We start from the raw sequence: 21,720 nt of genomic DNA, 5'->3' as shown, positions 1-21,720 counted from the left end.
AGGAAAAAAGACAAAGATTCCTAAAGGAGATGGGTCTAGGGCTTAAAGAATGTAAGAAGTAAGAAAAAGATTTTCCAAAGTCTTATAGCACTTTTTACCTGCAACTCTTCTCAATAAACTGCTTTATATGTCCCATCAAAAAAAAATTTTTTTTATACTGCTACCAAGGTTTGCTACTATTTCTTATGGAGACTTTAGAAGTTAACATGGCAAAACCACCTGCTACCAAGAAGGTACTGGAACTGGTACCTTCTGGCGATTCATAAAAGAGTGGCTATTAATCATAATACGAACCTCACACTGTACTAAAATAGAAAGTAGAACCAAAACTCAGTTTTCTTCGTGATACTATCTCACTATACAGTCATTCCATTTCTTACAATTAAATCCCATAATACAAGACATTTAGAGGATTGAAGAATTATGATAAACAGGATATATAAGAATTAAATGGTGTTGGGACAGAAACAACCGCCAATTCTTGAGAATCCAAGCCAGCAGTGTCCAAACTCTGTTCTAAAAATCCCAGGGCCTGGTAGAGATGTTTCCTATTTGAAATACACACCAGTTTAAAAACATATGATTATCCATATTTTAATTATTTTTTTATTTTTTTGCGGTACGCGGGCCTCTCACTGTTGTGGCCTCTCTGGTTGCAGAGCACAGGCTCCAGACGCGTAGGCTCAGCGCCATGGCTCACGGGCCCAGCAGCTCCGCGGCATGTGGGATCTTCCCGGACCGGGGCACGAACCCGTGTCCCCTGCATCGGCAGGCGGACTCTCAACCACTGGCGCCACCAGGGAAGCCCATGATTATCCAAATTTTTAAATGGCCTATGGATATAGATTCTTCTGCCATCTTTGTATGCACATGTTAACTTCTTGAAAATGGGTTACTGATTAAAAAACATTATTTCTGAAGTGAAGAGATGCTAGGCTGTGCAAGCCTACTCATGTACAACGGTAAATTAAACGTTATTTGAATAGACTTCTGTTCCAAGTGCTCGTATCACAGCATAAGTCAGTTGGAATGAGAAAATAAATAACCATCTTATCCTATGTTGTATTATCTAAGACTAATAATTGTTTTTCGTGACATTTATGTTAGAGAATGCAAGCCTTCATGAGTCAACTTTGATTTATTCTTCTTCCAAACTAGAAGAATAGCATGCTGTTAAAAAGGTTACCTGTGGTTGGGACTTCCCTGGTGGTCCAGTGGTAAAGAATCCGCCTTATGATGCAGGGGATGCGGGTTTGATACCTGGTCAGGGAACTAAGATCTACATGCTGTAGGGCAACTAAGCCCATGCGCCACAATACTGAGCCCGCGTGCCACAAACTACGGAGCCCGTGCGCTCTGGAGCCTGCATGCCACAACTAGAGAAGAGAAAACCTGCCACCACAACTAGAGAGAAGCCCACGCACTACAATGAAGAGCCTGCGCGCTGCAACGAAAGGTCCCGTGTGCAGCAACTAGACCCAATGCAGCCAAAAAAATCAATCCATCTTAAAAAAAAAGAAAAAAAAGTAAGCACATATTATAATAGAGTTTAACTGTTGTCATATGCAAATAAGGTATGAATGAGGGTTTTATCCACACTGCCCAACTAAAACTAGAAATAAACTAGAAACCAAAGTTATGAATCGACTTTCTAACAAGAAATAATATACATTCCAACTTATAAAAAATAAATTCATTAGTAATACTGCTTTTATCTGTTTATTATTGGGATTTCTTAATTAAAATTTTATTTAAAAAAATTCCACTGCCAAAAAATGTTTTCAAAAACCAGTATACTGTACTGTCAGAATTGTCTATACTACCTAGGTTTAAAGCCCAGCTCTAGCACTTACTGTGTGGGACACTGTAGGCAAGTTTCTTAATCTAAGACTCAAGCTTCCGCAGCTATAAAATATGGGTAACAGTAGTATTTATCTTACAGGGTTGTTCTGAATATTAAATGATATAAACCAAGAATCGTATTTAGTATGATATTCAGCTACTAGTTACCACTGATCTGTATTCAAATGGGATGAAAGCAGCATTGATAAGTGAAAATTTCAGATAAAAAATTTTTCACTGAGGTTGTTCATTCAGTTAATATACGTTATTGAATTAAATTTCATTCCAAAAAGGATTTACAGCAACTTTTTTTTGGCCAAGTGCAGCTTGTGGGATCGTAGTTGCCCGATCAGGGATTGAACCTGCACTATTGGCAGTGAAAACATGGAGTCCTAACCACTGGACCTCCAGGGAATTCCCCTTCAGCAACTAGAATACATCCAGTGTAATAAAACAGTATTAAAAAATAGATATACAAAGCAGGTAAAATGAAAATAAAGGAAGTAAAATAAACTGAAGTCAAGATAACATCTATTTATAAATGCCAATCATATAAATTTCCATACAGCTACTACAGACAAGCTGTTTTCAAGATGTCCCAACAAAAGGAAACACAGTCAGTTACGAGACTCACACCAAGAGAAACGTAACATTTCCTAATGCAGAGACCTAAGACAAATTTCTTACGGTTTTTATAAAGATCAACAAAGGAGACACTAGGAAAGGTACCATCCCACCAGCCTCTGTACTCACCCCCCATGCTCAAGGGCCCATTTGGAAAACTAGTTGGGCATTTATTGTCACGGTGATGGAAGACGCTATTACCATTTAATGAGTGGGAATTAGGTACAATAAACACAGTGCTTCTGACAGTGTATACCTGGAGTCAGTAAAGTTTTTCTATAAAAAGTCACTAAGTATTTCAGTTTTTGCAGGCTACAGGGTCTCTGTCATAGCTACTCAGTTTTGCTGTTGTAGTGGAAAAGCAGCTATAGATAATACATGAACAATTAAGCGTGGCTATGTTGCAATAAAATTTTATTTATGGATAATGAAATTTGAATTTCACATAATCTTCACATGCCACAAAATACTACCCTTATTGATTTTTCTTCAACTATTTAAAAATATAAAAACCATTCTTGGATTATGGTGGTGCCAGTAACACGTTGCAGACAAGATCCGGCCTGTGGGGCCAGGGTTTGCTGATCCCTGGCCTGTACAATGAAGAATGTCCCACCCCAAATGCCACAAGTTGAGAAGACCTGTGGAACTTCTAAACACTACCCCAACAGAAGTATATAATAAAATTTTTTACAACTTTTTCTTAAGATGTAGGCTGAATGTATAACAAAAAAATTACATTCAATAAAAACAATCCTATGACAGGCTAAAGAGGTTCATTTCAAATATTATATAGCTTTCTTCCATTTCAAGCATAAAATAGAAAAACCCTAGATAATGTATGGATTTAGTGAGTGGGGACCAGGTATGCTAAATATAATGTTATCTGTTATCTTTTTAATATCTTATAGTCTTCTCGAAGACTTCATTTCTCTTAACTGAATTCTTAAATAGGAATTAAATGGCAAAGTCTGGAGGTTCGATTCTCTGTCAAGTTGCTGGAATATATATTCTCCAGGCAGAACCATACAATTTCAGCCAGGCAGGTTATTTTGCTGGCATCTTCTAAAAATTCAGGAAACTAACCAAAGTCTTCATTATTTGATAGCTACCCCGCTAATATATGAGGATAAAGCCAAGAGAGTAACTGCAGGCAGATTCATAAGTTTTCTTAGAAAATTTAAAGCGAACAATCTGGTGGTATCTAGTACATTCATAATGTTGAGCCACAATCACCTCTATCTAGTTCTAAAACATTTCTATCACTTCAACAAAGTAAAACCCCTTACCCATTAGGCAGTTTTTCTCCATTTTTCCCTTCCCTATTCCCTGGCAACCACCAGTCTGTGTTCTCTACAGATTTATTTATTCTGGATATTTCACATAAATGGAATAATACAGTATGTGACCCTTTGTGTCTGGCTTCTTTCACTTATCCTGATGTTTTGAAAGTTCATCCACGTTGCAACATGTATCAGTACTTCATTCCTTTTTACAGCTAAGTAATATTACACTGTATGTTTATCCATTCGCATACTTATAGACATTTTGACTGTTTCCACCTTTTGGCTATTATGAATAATGCTGCTACTAATGTGTGTGCATGTACTTATTTGAATACTTGTTTTTAATTCTTTTGGGTATATACCTAGAAGTGAAATTACAGGCTTACATGGCAATGTTTAACATTTGAGGAATAGCCAAACTGTTTTCCACAGTGCTCAATCATTTTGCATTCCCACTAGCACTGTACAGAGTTCCAGTTTCTCTATAGCCTCGCCAACACCTATTTGCCACTTTTTTGATTACAGCCATCCTAGTGGGTGTGAAGTGGTATCTCACTGTGGTTTTGATTTACATTTCCCTAATGACTAATACTCTTGAGCATGTTTTCATGTGTTTGTTGGTCACTTGTATTATATCTTCTTTGGAGAAATGTCTATTCAGGTCCTCTGGCCACTTTTAATTGTGTTTTTTGTTGTTGAGTTGTAAGATATATATTCTGGATACCAGACACTTATCAGATATGACTTGCAAATATTTTCTCCCAGAGTCCTGAAGTTTTACACTAGCTTTCAATTTTTTTTCAAAAGCAAAACCATTTTTTCCAAATATGTCTTTGTTTGCCTTGCTTATATTTTTATATACAGAATGCCAACCCAGTATGTAAGAGATAAAAACAGAGCTGCTCCAATTGCAGTGGAGAAATCTGAAACCCTGATCACTTGGCATCTCTCTGTAGCAAATCCTAGAGCACATGCACAAAGCAAATGAAACACAAATATATGTTTTCTATAGCACTGAATCATTCTGCACAAATTTTCATCTGTCTAAAACACAGTGAAACACAGTCTAAAAGATACTGTCCTACACCATAAGTTCTCTGGTCGTTCTGTTAAAATATCTGAGACCAGGAAGACATGTGCACTAGGAAGGACTATTAATGTCCACTTGCCCCAAATCGGTATCAGAGCTACTTACAAACAATGCATAAGTTCTTTTAATGTACCCCACCTCTCTGCCATTTAAAATTAAAATCTGAAATAAGGATCTTAAATCAAACATCAGATTGTCACAAACAGCAGAGTTTCAAGTATTTGTTTAGTGAGAGCCCATTATATCATTACAAATATCATTTAGAGAAAAATAATAAAGGATCAACAACAATTTTAGAAAGCACATATTTACAGCTGGAATGAGTGTAACTTGTACTGAGCTATCATCCCAGTGTTTGGTCTCATCACATATCCAATGACATTGATTTACCAGGAGATGATGAGTAGGATTGGCTGCCATATAGGACTACAGAAAAGAAACGTATCTGATCTACAAAGTCTTAGTCACAACACAAACAAAAACAACTAAGTTAACTGATCTACATATATAGGAAAAATAATCCCTTTAATAATAAATGAGGACTTAAAAAAACTCATATATGCTTAAAATAAAACAAACAAATGCAAAAGTCCAAATTAAATTAAATTTCTAGAATTTCAAGTGTGTTCTACTAGTACTGGTATGCCATCCATAAAATGCAAAAAACTTTCGAAGTATATACTTGGTCACTGTTAATAGTGAGAGGACTATTGATATTTTACTTATCCATTGCTATATTATAACCTAATTCTTATGTCTGAAAATATTTCAAACACATGGTTAAGACAGTATTTCCTTAGGAACAATTTTGTGAAAATGTTTTTACCTCTTCTTCCTCAATTTCAGAGGTGTTAAGTTCATGTTTCTGACAGTAAGGACCCTCTTTCCAAGCTTCAGTATCACCACAGTCACAGAAACCTCCACCTCCTGATGTTGTCATCTTGAAAAAAAATTGTAAAGTATCTTGTCAATAAGTATTTACTGAGGTCTACTGGATTATAAATAGGAATATCAAGTGCTAAGGAAATAACGTTGCTGAAGTGTTAATTTCTTTGGAGAGATAAAATTAAATAAAATGCCAAACCTCTCAATGTTTTAAAGCTGATTTTAAATAAGCCTATAGGCTAATTTAAGTGATTTCAAAATAAAATAAGCTATTCTGTAGTGTCTAGCAAGCTACAGCTATTTTAAAGAGGTAAAATATGTCCACTTGCATGACTTCCTAATTAGGAAAATAACAAGGGCTTTCTTGCTAGGTTTTGGCTAAATTGGTATACTGTTGGTATCTATGCTACCAGGTTATAAACGTAACAGATGCAAGAGTGACAAAGATTCCTATAGCTGCTGTCTTCTACAAAAGTCTAATAAGAGTGCATCTGCATTAGAGAAAGTGACCAAAAAAACTACAGAAATAGTTTATTTTTCTTTTCTAACACTCTCTAAATAGCATTCTTTGAAAAGGAAACATGGAGTGCCTAGTCATAAAACCTTTTACCACCTGTGGGCTTCAAAATTATTCATGCTTCCTTAAGATGTAGCAATGATTCAAGGAATCTAGCAAGATAAAACCTATTATTTAATAATTAGTAGACTGGAAATTTTGCTTTTTTAAAAAATACTGTGAGAGTTTATGGATGGGTATGAGAAGGAAATTTTAGAAAGAGCCTTTCATATTTTTCCCAAAGTATTTGTGTGTTACATATCACAAGGTAATTAATGTAAACTCACAAATGACAGTTATTCTTAGGGGCTGCAAAGATATATGCCAAGAAACACGGGCAGGCAGCCATATGGAAAATGATAACATCACCCTATAGCTTTTATGCGTGTTCTGGTAATCAAAGATAGGTAGAACAGTTTAAAGGAAACTAGGATTCTCTTACTGATTTATGAAAATAAAAAGAACATATAGGGCTTCCCTGGTGGCGCAGTGGTTGAGAGTCCGCCTGCCGATCGGCAGGGGACACGGGTTCATGCCCCGGTCCGGGAAGATCCCACATGTCATGGAACGGCTGGGCCCATGAGCCATGGCCGCTGAGCCTGCGCGTCCAGAACCTGTGCTCCGCAGTGGGAGAGGCCACAACAGTGCAAGGCCCGTGTACCGCAAAAAAAAAAAGAACATATAAAAATATGAATTCAATTTTGCAGCTGTTTTAGTTCACTGTTAACAATACTCGGGTAGAGTAAATAAAAACAAACAGGAGGAAAAGTCCTGAATCAAAAGTCTTGAATTAGTAAGACTGTAGTATTTCTTCTCTATTTTTATTTGAGATTAGGGTGAAAAGTTCCAGCTACTAACAGTTCCCTAAATTTTTGAATGTTCATAGCTCTGTCTTCAGCTTCCAGTAGAGGAACCAGGACAGGCTTAGCAATAATCTGCCTATGTATTTTGTATCCCTGACTTAAAAGCAAACATACTTGATTTTTGGAAAAGTACTGATTGCGTTATAGCAGTTAAAAAAAAATTGATTAGTCTTATGTTCTGAATTTGGCCCTTTTCTACATTGTAGTAGATGCCTCTTTAATATTAAGAAATGACAATTCTGTAGAAGCTGACCAATAGATAGAACCATTTCTTAATGGTATAATCCTGTCACTTTTACTTCATTGCTCACTCATCTCCCTTCAGAACCTCCCTCTTGCATTTTAACTCTCACCTTTATCCTCTAATTTTTGATAACTTGCTTTATAAACCTAGAATTATAAAGATAATAAACATTAAAAAAATAACAAAACAAACTAGTTGAAAACCAATACTGAAAGAGCTGTTATCTATAGTCTTTTAAACAGCTAAACTATAGCTGTTATCTATAGTCTTTGATGTGTTCCATGAAATCTGGATTCATAATTCATCTCTACACTGCCATCGTATGTTTAATGGTATTTGAGTAACACATTTCTTAAACCACTCTCCCCTGTTTCAGTGTTAAATCTTGGAATTTTGAGAAGAAAAGGTATTGAGTATAAAATTCAATACTAGGTGTGGTTATTATCTGGATATTACTAACCCTATATCGATGGTCTCTGTGAATACTTCCCAAAAAGCACTCCATGCATAAAACACAAGTTGGATCAACTGCACAGTCTCTGTAAAGTTAAAGAAAAAAAAAAATCAGAGTGTCATAAAATAACTGTATATTTTACCACATAACATTTCAAACTGGAATCCATCTTGGAAGAGCCAGAATAGTGAAATGCCTTAGTGTTAGAAGAAAAGAAATTATTTTTCCCAAAGATCTATCAGATCTTTGATCAATGCAGTCAGCTTAAGAACCTGCTTCTCATACTGGATGTGCACTAGGGGGTCTTAGAAGGCACATATTACTAGAATGGCAATTTTCCCTAAAGATTTGGGGAAATTCTATTTTATATTAAAACATACAGATGTATATGGAATAGATTTTAAATATTATAAATTCTTAAGATATTTTAACTAATTTAAATGGTAATAACGTATTAAGTGTTCAATATACAAGCTGACATGGGTCTCCACACTCCGTCTGTATATCTGATGGTCACACAAACCTATGGTTCATAAGACATCCTGATGGGGGAGTAGGAGTTCCACAAAGTGAAGGGGTTGACAGTGGTGCCTTCGATCATTTCATTTGCTTTTATCATACTGCCATTTAGATACATTTACAGATCATATCTTAAATAATTTCTATGACTCTATGAAATGAGATGGGGTGTCATGAAAATCTTTAAATTTCCCCTTATCCTTGTTTCTGTATCCTCATAGGCAACCACCCTACTATGCCTATTGTATGCCCTTTAATTTGTATGTGTTCTTGCAAAATGTTTTGAATGCATGTATTTAAAAAAAATTTATTTTTAAAATTGTAGTTGATTTACAATATTTTATTAGTTCCACGTGTACAGCAGAGTGATTTGGATATATATATGTGTGTGTGTATATATATATATTTCAGATTCTTTTCCATTATAGGTTATTACAAGATGCTGAATATAGTTTCCTGGGCTATACAGTAAATCCTTATTGTTTACTGAGTGCATGTATTTTTTTTTTGTGGTACGCGGGCCTCCCACTGCTGTGGCCTCTCCCACTGCAGAGCACAGGCTCTGGACGCGCAGGCTCAGCGGCCATGTCTCACGGGCCCAGCCGCTCCGCGGCATGTGGGATCTTCCCGGACCGGGGCATGAACCCGTGTCCCCTGCATCGGCAGGTGGACTATCAACCACTGTGCCACCAGGGAAGCCCCGAGTGCATGTATTTTTGATGTGTGCAAATTTTACTGTGTTATATCTCATTCTGTTCTTTTTCAATTCTGTAACATAATTCATTCATTTTGTATGTGTACATTTGATTTGCTGTTTCTGATTGGCATATAATATGCCATGGCATGTATCCAAAACATTTTTTCTCTCTACTATCCCTGCACCGGACACCTGGATTACCTCTAATGCCTTTCTACCAAATAATGCTGCAATGAATATCCCTGTAAATGTTTTCTTATGGACCTGACTGAGATTTTCTTCGGCATATAAACGCAAGAGCAGAATTGCTGGGTCATATACATATAGAGTTTTAATTCTGAGTGCCATGCTACTGTCCAGAGTGGCTACATGTGCCCCAGCAGTGTGTAAGAGTTTTTTTTTTTTTGTAAGAGTTTTTATAACCTGCATCTTCATCAGCATTTGGTTTTTATCTCGTTTGCTAATATGTGCCAGCTTAACATATATGAAATATCTTACTGTCTTTTTTTGGTTTTTTTTTTGGCTGCATTGGGTCCTCATTGCTGCACGTGGGCTTTCTCTAGTTGCAGCGAGCGGGGGCTACTCTTCATTGCAGTGCATGTGCTTCTCATTGCAGTGGCTTCTCTTGTTGCAGAGCACAGGCTCTAGGTGTGCGGGCTTCAGTAGTTGTGGCACACAGGCTCAGTAGTTGTGGCTTGCGGGCTCTAGAGCACAGGCTCAGCAGTTGTGGCACATGGGTTTAGTTGCTCCGCAGCATGTGGGATCTTCCTGGGCCAGGGCTCGAACCCGTGTCCCCTGCACTGGCAGGAGGATTCTTAACCACTGAGCCACCAGGGAAGCCCCTATCTTACTGTTTTAATTTGTATTTCTCTGACTGCTAATACATTTGAGCAACTCTTCATATGCTTACTGCTTTGAGGATTTCCTTTTCTATAAACTGCCTGTTTATATCCTTTGCCCATTTTTCTGCTGGGATTGCTTTCTTTATCTTGTTTATTTGCAGGAGTTTCCTATATAATCTAGTATAGAGGACATTAATCACTTGGCAATTTAAACATTGCAAATATTGTCTCCCATTTGTCACATGTATATTAGTTTTGCCCATGGGGTCCTTTGTTAAATAGAGCTCCCTATTTTGATGCAATTAAATTTACACAAAAATTCGTTTGTGCTTTGAGGTTTTAGAAGTTCCTTCCCCAACCCTAGGTCACAAAAATACATATGTTTTTAAAGAAAATAATTTTCTTCTATTAAACCTTTTGGTTTTACCTTCCCCATTTAGGTGTTTAATCCATCTGGAATCTACCTTTGCATATGACACAGGATAGAGATACTGTTTTACTTCTCCATATATAATGAGCTGCTTTTTCTAAAACCATTTACTAAACAACGTAACTTTTACCTATTGATTGTGCTGTCACCTATATAACATATTAAGTTTCCCATATATCCTTGGGTCTATTATCTAAGCTCTCTAAGAGTGATCTATTTGTTTGTTCTTATACTATTCCACATGGTATTACTATGGCTTTTTGTAGTATTGATATATCTTAATATCTGATAGGGTAAATTCCCCATTATTCTCCTTTTTTAAAGGTTGATTTAACTATTCATGAATTATTATTTATTCTTCTACACAATAAGTTTACAGAGTTCCTCGAAAATACCCAGCTAAAATTTTGACAGAGATTATTTGGAATTTATTGATAAGAGTAAATTATCATGTCCATGATTATTTCCTATATCTTTTATTGAAGTTTAAAATTTTTCTTAATGAGTCCTGTGTATTCTTGATTAGACTAATATCTAGGTACTTTCTAGGTTTTGTTGTTTTAATGATACACATTTTTTAAAAATTTCATTTTCTAGCTGGTTAAGGATGATGAAAAGAAATAGTATTGATTTTTAAGACCCTTGATGAACTCAAGGCAGTTTTAATAGTTTGCTGATTCTGTTTTATTCCCCTGAAGTAAATGTGTATAGTCTGTACATAATGACAATTTTATCTTTTTCCTTACAATAGTTATTCTTCTTCCCTTATACTGTTGACAAGGACTTCTAGTAATACGTTAAACAAAAGCAGTAATAGTAGGCATCCTTTTCTTACTTTAGGTATTAAAGTAAACACATCTAAGTATTATGTTCATTGTAGGTTTACTAAGAAAGTGCTCTTTTAGAAAGAATCAAGCATTTATCTTGTCTTTCCTATATAAACTGTGCCTCAGGGTTATCGAAGGATCGATGAGGACTGTTTCTTTCATAAAAGACTAGCTCATAAACAAAGAAGAGATGATAAATTAGAGTAGCAACATTTTGCTACCCCCTAATGAATAACGATCCAGGCAGCAAGCATCAGTGACTGCTAAAACATTAGGCAAAAAGGCTGATGGAGGGACTTCCCTGGCAGTGGTTAAGACTCCGTGCTTCCAACGCAGGGGGCACAGGTTAAATCCCTGGTTGGGGAACTAAGATCCCACATGCCACAGGGCGCGGCAAAAAACATCAATAAATAAGAGGCTGCTGGAGACCTTCACGATGGTTACTTGTGCCAGGTGCCTAAACCCACTGATCAATTTTAACAAAAGCAGCCAAGCATCATATACTTCCTGATATTAAGAAGTTATGCATCAGGCTTCCTTGGTGGCGTAGTGGTTAAGAATCTACCTGCCAATGCAGGGGACACAGGTTCGAGCCCTGGTCCGGGAAGATCCCACATGCCGTGGAGCAACTAAGCCCGTGCGCCACAACTACTGAGCCTGTGCTCTAGAGACCTTGAGCCACAACTACTGAGCCCACATGCCACAACTACTGAAGCCCGCGTGCCTAGAGCCTGTGCTCCACAACAAGAGAAGCCACCGTAAAGAGAAGCCCGTGCACCACAACGAAGAGTGGCCCCTGTTCCCTGCCAACTAGAAAAAGCCCGCGCAGCAACGAAGACCGAATGCCGCCAAAAATAAATAAAAATAATAAAGTTGGGCTTCCCTGGTGGCGCAGTGGTTGAGAGTCAGCCTGCTGATGCAGGGGACACGGGTTCGTGCCCCGGTCCGGGAAGATCCCACATGCCGCAGAGCGGCTAGGCCCGTGAGCCATGGCCACTGAGCCTGCGCATCTGGAGCCTGTGCTCCGCAACGGGAGAGGCCACAACAGTGAGAGGCCCGCGTACCGCAAAAAAAAAATAAAAATAATAATAAAGTTCGTTAAAAAAAAGTTATGCATCAATAATTATGAAATTATTATCCACCCCCCCCAATAATAGAAGTTAATCAAGCCTAACTACCTGTTTCGAGGAAAGACAGGGAAAAAAGAAACATTTAAGCAACACCATGGGGCCACAATCAGCCAAATCTAGAATGTGGAAAATTCCATAGAACAAATGACCTGGTTTCTTAGTAACATAATGGAAAAAAGAAGGAAGGAAAGAGGTAAAAGAGCTATTATAGTTTAAAAGAAAAAACGAAGAATAACAGCCAAATGCAATGTGTGAACTCTAAATTCACAGTTATGAGTCAATCAGGACAATTTCAACTCTGCTAGACAGCAGATAATATTAAGGAATTAGTGTTAATTATTTTAGGATATTAATGGTTATAGAGAAAAAAGGTACATACTCAGTATTGATTAAAAAGAGCATGTTGTCTGGAATATGCTTCCAAATAATCTAGCAGGGCAGGAAAAAAGTGTATGAGAGTGTATGTGTGTGTATATAGATTAAAAAGAGTTGCCATATATTGATAATTGCTGAAGCTGAGCAATGATTACCTGTCACGTCTATTGTACCACTCACTCTACCTTTATTATGTTTGAAACTGTCTATAATAAAAAACTTTAAAAATCTAATATACAAATACTCAATAAAGTTCCCTTATATATTCTTCGTTTGCTAAGAATTAAATCACAAACAATAATTGAAATACATGAAATGCTTTTCTGAATCAAATCAGAAAAACATTTTTCTTTTCTCAACTATTAAAATGGTGAATTACATCAATAATTGTTTTAAAGATGAACTACCTTTGGATTGTTAAACTAAATTCCATTTGATCATGATGCATGACTCTTTTAGTATATTCTTGGATTCAGATAGCTAATATTTTATTTAGGATCCCTTTCATCTACATTAATAAGGGAAATGGCTTTATAATATCTCCTCTTGAATTTATCAGGGTTTCAAATCAAGCTTATTAAGTAGCTGCATAAAGAGTTAGGCAGTTTTCACTCTTTCCCTCGTTTCTGCAGTAACTTGTTTAAGAAAGGAATTAACTGTTCTTTCAAAATTTGATAGAACTTACCCATACAGACATCCAGGTATGCGATTTTTGGGAGGGAAGATCTTTGATTACCATTCCAATGTTTTCATACTATATTCAAGTTGCCTATCATTTTCCTACAAATCTATCCATTTCATCTACATTTTCAATTTCTTTTTAGCATTTACTTATTCATAATTCTCATATTTCAGAGGTTGTCAAACTTTCTTAGTTCATGGCATCTTTAGTGTCTCAACAGTTTCTTTCAGGGTATCACTAGACCAAATGAAACATCTGATCATTCTATTTATCAAACAGTTAGACTCAAAGAACTTAGTACCTGTTAGGCACTGCACAATTTCTCAAATCTTAGAATCAGACTGGATACTGCCACCCTCATTTCTTATTCCACAGGTATTTGCTTTTTAATCACAACAACGGAGAGGGCCCAGCTTCGGCAAGAAATGACATCACTAAAAGGAATGCAGTGAGTGTACGTCTCAATCTTCATTCTGAATTTTATATATGTGTATCTTCTCTTTTCTTACTCAGTCTTCTCAGAAGACTACCTTAATAATTCCAGAGAGTAAGTATCTCAACTTTTTACTTTTGCTTCATTTTCTGATCTTTTTATTTCCTTTCTTCTTTTTCCTTTGAGTGTGCTCAATTGTTCTATTTCTACAAACTTCCTGAACTCAATGTTTACCTTATTTTTCTTTTTTATCTTTGAAATAATTTTATTTATAGAAAAATTGCAAAAATAGTAGAGTTCCTTTACATCCTTACCAAGCTTTCCTTAATGTTAACCATAGTACAAGGAAATTGGACAAGGAAATTGTACCAAAAACATTGGTACAATATTATTAACTACAGACCTTATTCAAATATCATTGGTTTTCCCACTAAGGTCCTTTTTTTCTTTTCTGGATCCAACATAGGCTCCCACATTACATTAAATGTAATTTCTCCTTAATCTCCTCTAATCTCCAAAAGATTGACAGTTCCCCAGTCTTTTCTTGACTTTGAGACCATAACCCTTTTGAAGAGTACTGGTTAGTTATTTTGCAGATGTTCCACAATTTGCATTTGTGATGTTTTCATGATTAGACTGAGTTATGCATTTTTGGCAAAAACACCAGAGGAATGATGCTGTGTCTTTCTCAGTGCATCATAACATGGGGCACGTGTTGATTTGATATGCTTTATTACTGGTGATGTTACCTTTGCTCACTTCATTAAGATGCTGTCTGCCAGATTTCTTCACTGTAAAGTTGTTATTGTTCCTTTTGTAATTAAATATATTTGGGGAGATACTCTGTGACTATGCAACCATCCTCCTATTTCTCCTCAAAATTTCATCCACTAGCTTTAGCATCTATCAATGGATCTAGACTACAATTATTACTGTGTTACTTGCCTAATGATGATTTTCTGTTTTATTTATTAACTGTAACTCTTCAATACAGGAAAACTACTGAAAACATCCCTTCTCTCCCGCTTATTTACTCAAAGAGTATGGACTCATGGATATTTATTTTATTCTATGGGTTATAATTTAATACTATCATTACTTATTTCACTACCCAAATTGTTTTAGCTATGGCCATTGGGAACTCTTTCAGTTTGGTCCCCATGCCCTTTCAACAGGCCCTGTTCCTTTTTGAGGACTTTCTTACCTCTGGCAACATAACATGTTCCAGGCTTATTTTTTATCTTCCTTGTCCCAGCCCTGGAATCAATCATTCCTCCATGGAACTCTGATTCTTTTTATTGGACAATGGTATTTAGAAACCAGTATTTGGGTACCAGGTATGCTCACTGCTATGGTAGTTTCATTGTTTCTAGGCCCTTTTCTAGGCAGACACAGCCAGGAAATGTATGTTTGTATAGTTTATTTTTAACCTTTCTTTTTTTGGGCAAACATTTTAAAGTTATACATTTCCTTCTAAATACTACTTTAGCTATGCCCCCCAAATTTCAACATGTAATCTTATACTCAGTTCTGTTTCTAAATTTCCTCAGTACTTTCAGTGATTTTCTTTTACTTAATGTTAGTTCTCAACATTACTTAATGTTAGTTCTAGCAATGTTAGTTCTCAAACTTTGTTTAACCTACTCTTTTGTTATTTGTTTCTAATTCTTTTTGCAATAAATATAGTGGGAGAACAATCTGCATGGCTCTAAGCCTTGAGAATTAAGTGAGGTTTGGTCTTTAAGACAAAATATACAGGTCACTTTTTAATTTTATTTTATTTTATTTATTTATTTATTTTTGCGGTACGCGGGCCTCTCACTGTTGTGGCCTCTCCTGTTGTGGAGCACAGGCTCCGGACACGCAGGCTCAGCGGCCATGGCTCACGGGCCCAGCCGCTCCGCGGCATGTGGGATCTTCCCGGACTGGGGCACAAACCCATGTCCTCTGCATCGGCAGGCGGACTCTCAACCACTGCGCCACCAGGGAAGCCCCAGATCACTTATTTACAATTGAGATATAATTCACGTATTATAAAATTCGCCTTCTTAAAGTATACAACTTAGTGGTTCTTAATATATTTACAAGGTTGTGCAACTATAACCAACCAGAGCATTTAGAGAAATGTCTATTCAAATCCTTTGCCCATTTTTTAATTGGGCTGTCTTTCTGTGTCCCTTACGTTTTCTACCATAAATATTAAATTTGTCAAATATGGAAACTGCTACTTTAGCTTTCTTTCTTTTTTTTTTTGTGGTATGCGGGCCTCTCACTGTTGTGGCCTCTCCCGTTGCGGAGCACAGGCTCCGGACGCGCAGGCCCAGCGGCCATGGCTCACGGGCCCAGCCGCTGCGCGGCACGTGGGATCCTCCCGGACCGGGGCACGAACCCGCGCCCCCTGCATTGGCAGGCGGACCCTCAACCACTGCGCCACTAGGGAAGCCCTTTAGCTTTCTTTTGTATCATACTTTTTGCCTGGTATATTTTTCTCCACTGTTTCTATTCCTATTTTTAGCGACTTTCTGTTTTACTTTGCCTCTCACAGATAACATTTTTGGATTTTTAAAAATCTGAGAACCATTGTCTTTATATTTTTATATAATTATTAAGAAAAGTAAAGCCAGTGACTTGTCCTCTAGGAGCCCATCATTTAACAGAAAAGACAAATGTGCATAGTTACTGTACCAGTTGTTAAATGCCATTATATTAAAGGTAAGTTGGGGGTTGGTGAAAGCACCCATTTCCAAACTCTCTTGATCATGGATCCCTTTTATTAGAATGTTTAGAGCACACACCATCTATCTATATGTAAATATACTCATATTACATATATATTTATATTAATAAATTTATATTGATAGGTTATACATATGCACTGCTGTACTAATTACAGTCCCTCAATTATACTGTAACTGGAGTCCCAAGAGCGGCAAAAACAAGGCAGAAAATATATCTGAAGATACAGTAACCTAAATTTCCCAAATTTGGTTAAAGACATCAACTTACAGATCCAAGAAACTCAAGGAGCCTCAAGAAGATAAATACAAAGAACATATAGCTAGGCGTATCATAATCAAACTGTTAAAATTCAAAGATAAAGTAAAACACTTGAAGGCAGCTAGAGAAAGCCAACACATTTCACATAAGGGAATATAGATATGCTAATAAAAGCTGACTTATCATCAGAAACCATAGAGGTCAGGAGTGGATCAGGATCTTTAAAACACTGAAAAGGAAAAGAAAGTATCAACCCAGAATTCTATATTCAGGAAAATATGCTTTAAAAAAATGAGCACAGACTTGCGGTTTCCAGCCCAGCATGTAAGAAGTTTGGAGGTCGCCACTCTGTCCTAACAACAGTAAAAAGCTGAACAAACTGAAATATCAACAACTCTTCTTAGACAAGTAAGACAAGTGAAGTCATAGGGCAAACTGCTAACCCCAAAATTGGAGAGACCAACAGGTGAACACAGAGAATAACAACTTATGAGAGCAGAAAGCCACTAGCACAAACCTCCACAGGAACCAGTGCTGAGGTAGGGAAACATGAACTGTAATTAACCAACTGTTGAAGGCTCAGTGTGATCAAGTTTGAAAAATTAAAAATTCCAGGGGGACTCCCCTGGTGGCTCAGTGGTTAAGAATCCACCTGCCAATGCAGGGGACACGGGTTCGATCCTGGTCTGGGAAGATCCCACATGTCGTGGAGCAACTAAGCCCGTGCACCACAACTACTGAGCCTGAGCTCTAGAGCCTGTGAGCCACAACTACTGAAGCCCGTGAGCCACAACTACTGAAGTCCGTGTGCCACAACTACTGAAGCCCGCATGCCTAGAGCCCGTGCTCCGCAACAAGAGAAGCCACCGCAATGAGAAGCTTGTGCACCGCAATGAAGACTCAACACAGCCATTAAAAAAAAAAAAATTTCCAGCGACCTGGTCATTGGGGGTCCCATACTTTAGTGACTTTAATTTCCTGGAGTTCTACTAGGTTCTCACAGTGAATATCAGAGAAAAATTCTCTCGTGCTTCCAGCAGAAGATGGGTAAAAGGAACCACTTTGAAATATTCCAGAGCATTCTATTCTTAACAAAGTCTGCCTGCAGAAGAAACTATTTAATCAGAGCCTAACCTGCTGGGGTATTATCAGTCAAACTGACCTGAAAGAAGGGAAATACCCAATTCCAGCCCACTCTAGCCATCCTATCCCAACTAAAGGGGGAATGCAGGGGCATTGAGAAACACATGTGAAGTTCACAGCTCAGAGGTACAGGCACACTAAAAGACTGAGACTTAATCACACGACTATGGAATGCTTCTACTCCCTGACCCATTACCACCACGTTATTTTTTTTCCTGTAACACATTTTCTAGCAGATGCTTTTTGTTTTTTTTAAATTTTATTGAAGTATAGTTGATTTACAGTGTTGTGTTAATTTCTGCTGTACAGCAAAGTGACTCAGTTATACATATATATATATTCTTTTTCATTATGGTTTATCACAGGATATTGAATATAGTTCCCTGTGTTATAATGTACCCTGTTGTTTATCCATCCTATATACAATAGGATTGCATCTGCTAAGCCCAAACTCCCAACACTTCCCCCCTCACACCCCCCTCTCCCTTGGCAACCACAAGTCTGTTCTCTATGTTTGGACTATTTACAAGATCCCTTTTACCCAGTATATCACATGTCTAGCGATCAAAAAAAATTATAAGACACACTGAAAGACGAAAAAATACAGTTTGAAGAGACAGAGCAAGCATCAAAATCAGACTCAGATATTGGAATTACCAGACCTGGAATTAAAAACAATTATGATTAATATGCTAACGGCTCTAATGGATACAGTAGACAGCCTGCAAGAACAGATGGGCAATATAAACAGAGATTGAAATCCTAAGAAAGAACCAAAAAGAAATGCCAGAGATCAAAAAACACTGAAACAGAAATGAAGACAGACTTTGATGGACTTATTGGTAGATTGGATATAGCCGAGGAAAGAATCTCTGAGCTTAAGGATGTCTCAACAGAAAGCTCTAAGGCTTATGTATGGGAGGGGAATTTGGGGGAGAATGGATACATGTACATGTATGGCTGATTCCCTTTGCTGTGCACCTGAAACAATCACAACATTGTTAATCTGCTATACTCAAGTATAAAATAAAAAGTTAAAAAAACCCAAACCTTTAAATATACGTCTTGGGGGAAAAAAGAAAGCTCTAAGGCTGAAAAGCAAAGAGAAAAAAGACTGGAAGGAAAACACAACAGAATGGCCACGAACTATGGGACACCTACAAAAGGTTTAACATATGTGTAATAGGAATACAAAAAAGAGAGGAACGAGAGAAAGGAACAGAATATTGAAAACAGTATTTATTGAGAATTTCCCTAAATGAATAGCAGGCACCAAACCATAAATCCAGGAAGTTCAAAGAACATCAAGTGGGATAAACACCAAAAAACCTTGTACCTAGGCATATCATTTTCAAACTACAGAAAATCAAAGATAAAGAAAAAATCCTGAAAGAAGCCAGAAGAGAAAAACAACTTACCTACAGAAGAGCAAAGATAAGAATTACATCTGACTTTTCCTCAGAAACCATGCAAGCAACAGGAAAGCAGAGTGAAATATTTCAAGTGTTGAAAGAAAAAATGCCTACCAACCTAGAATTCTGTACCTACAAAATTATTCTTCAAAAGTGAAGGTGAAAGGAAAACTTTCTCAGGCAAAGTGGACTTGGGTTAGTTGTAATATATCACAAATTCTAGGGCAACCACTGAAAAAGGTAAAAAGTATATATAACACTGATATGTTATGAAAGGAGTGGCTATATCAACATCTGATAAAATAGACCTTAAGACAAGGACTAAGTACAAGAATTAATAAAGGTCACTGATATTTCATAATGATAAAATATATCAGTATATAGCAATTATAAATATCTATGTATGTGGTTAATAAAAGAGCTTTTAGATACATGAAACATAAACTGATAGAACTAAAAGAAGTAAACAAATCCACAATCACATTTGGAGATTTTCATACCCCTTTTTCAGTAACTGAAAGAACTAGTCATAAAAATCAGTAAGTATAGAAGACCTGAATGGCACAATCAACCACCTTGTCCTAATTGACATTTATAGATTACTCATCCAGCAACTGCAAAATACACCTTCTTTTCAAGTGCATATGGAATGTACAAGACTGACCATGTTGCTAAGTCATAAAACAAGTCTCAATAAATTTAAAGATTGCAAACTTACAAAACTTTAATTGTGTTAGAAACCAGTTACAATATATCTAGGAAAGTCTCAAATATATGAAAATGAAACAATGAGCTTCTAAATAACCCACGGATTAAAGAATAAAATATGAGCACATTAAATCAAAAGTTAAGTAGAAAGAAGAATAAAAGTAGAAATCAAAAAAACAAAACAGATAAAAAAGAAAACTAACAAAGCCAAAAACTGATTCTTTAATCAGTTTTATTAATCTTTTCAAAGACAGAAAACACAAATTACTAATATCAGAATGGAAGAGGGGACCTCACTACAGATACCACAGATATCAACAGCATAAGGAAATATGCAGAGCTCTATGTCAATAAATTTGACATTATACAATGAAACATATTTCCTGAAAAGTACAGTGTACCAAAATTGCACAAGATGAAATGAAGCTCTAAATAACTCTAGTAAGCATCAAAGAAATTTATCAAAAACTTCCTCTGAAGAAAATACCAGGCCTTAGTGGTTTGTTTTACTGGAAAATTCTTCAAATGCTGAAGGAAGAACTCATACCAATTTTATACAAATTCTTCAAAAATATAGGAAAAAGGAATACTTCTCAATTCATTTTATAAGGCCAGCATAACTCTGCTCTACCAAAACCAGATGAAGACATTACAAGAAAGTGCAGGTTTATATTATTATTTTCTTTTTTAATTTTTAAAAAACATACAAATGAACTTATTTACAATACAGAAACAGACTTACAGATATCCAAAACAAACTTACGGTTACCAAAGGGGAAACGTGTGTGGGGGTGGTGGTGATAAATCAGGAGCTTGGAATGAACATACACACACTACTATATAAAAGACAGATAACCAACAAGGACCTACTATATAGCACAGGGAACTCTACTCAATATTCTGTGATAACCTATATGAAAAAAGAATCTAAAAAATGTATGTGTATGTATAACTGAATCACTTTGCTGTACACCTGAAACTAACACATCATTGTAAATCAACTATACTCCAATGAAATTAAAATATATATATATTTTTTTGTGGTACGTGGGCCTCTCACTGCTGTGGCCTCTCCCGTTGCGGAGCACAAGCTCTGGACGCGCAGGCTCAGCGGCGATGGCTCACGGGCCCAGCCGCTCCGCGGCATGTGGGATCCTCCCGGACCGAGGCATGAACCAGTGTCCCCTGCATCGGCAGGCAGACTCTCAACCACTGCGCCACCAGGGAAGCCCCTAAAATATTTTTTTTAAAAAAAGAATGGCAGAGGACAGGGAGAAGGAAGCTGAGCCCTGAATGATATGATTGAGCCACTGAATCAAGCAACCTGAAAGCTTGCCCCATCTCTGCACTTGCTGTTCTGACAGGTTTATGCTATAAGTGACAGTGTTTTATTAAGGTTTTTTTGTGTCTGTAATCCATGAAATGTACAGACACAAAAACACCTTAATAACACTAGCAAACTGAATCCAGCAATATATAAAAGTTACAATACATGATAATCAAGTAGAGTTTATCTCAGTAATGAAAACCATTTGGAAAAATATCAGTCAAGGCAATCATTAATGGAATAAAAAAGGAAAATTATGACAATCTCAATAGATGTAATAAAAGCACCTGACAACATTCAGTCATTTATAAAAAAACAAAAAACAATCAAACAAAAACACCACTCAGCAAACTA

The 21,720-nt window shown here is 36.7% G+C and overlaps 1 protein-coding gene across 8 annotated transcripts in view; it reads right to left on the bottom strand.

The window, feature by feature from the left end:
• Window positions 1-21,720, bottom strand: part of UBR2 (ubiquitin protein ligase E3 component n-recognin 2) — a 116,080-nt gene that overhangs the window by 73,222 nt on the left and 21,138 nt on the right. For 6 of the 8 annotated variants that reach the window (XR_009565734.1, XR_009565735.1, XM_030870718.2 and 3 more), the window contains 2 exons: window positions 7,851-7,929; window positions 5,669-5,782 (listed from right to left, as the gene is read on the bottom strand). The exons of 1 other annotated variant lie outside the window; for it this stretch is intronic. Coding sequence is in view for 5 of the 7 variants with exons in the window: in XM_030870718.2 (XP_030726578.1) it covers window positions 5,669-5,782; window positions 7,851-7,929 (193 nt within the window). In the remaining 2 variants the exon portion in view is untranslated. Of the gene's footprint in view, window positions 1-5,668; window positions 5,783-7,850; window positions 7,930-9,558; window positions 9,625-21,720 lie in introns of those variants that run through there. One more of the 8 variants, XM_060307459.2, reaches the window with a different exon arrangement.

This window comes from Globicephala melas, chromosome 11 (assembly GCF_963455315.2).
Source record: "Globicephala melas chromosome 11, mGloMel1.2, whole genome shotgun sequence".
Taxonomy (NCBI): Eukaryota; Metazoa; Chordata; class Mammalia; order Artiodactyla; family Delphinidae; genus Globicephala; species Globicephala melas.
Note: the sequence above shows the minus strand (reverse complement) of the source record. Positions and strands in the feature narration are given on the sequence as shown.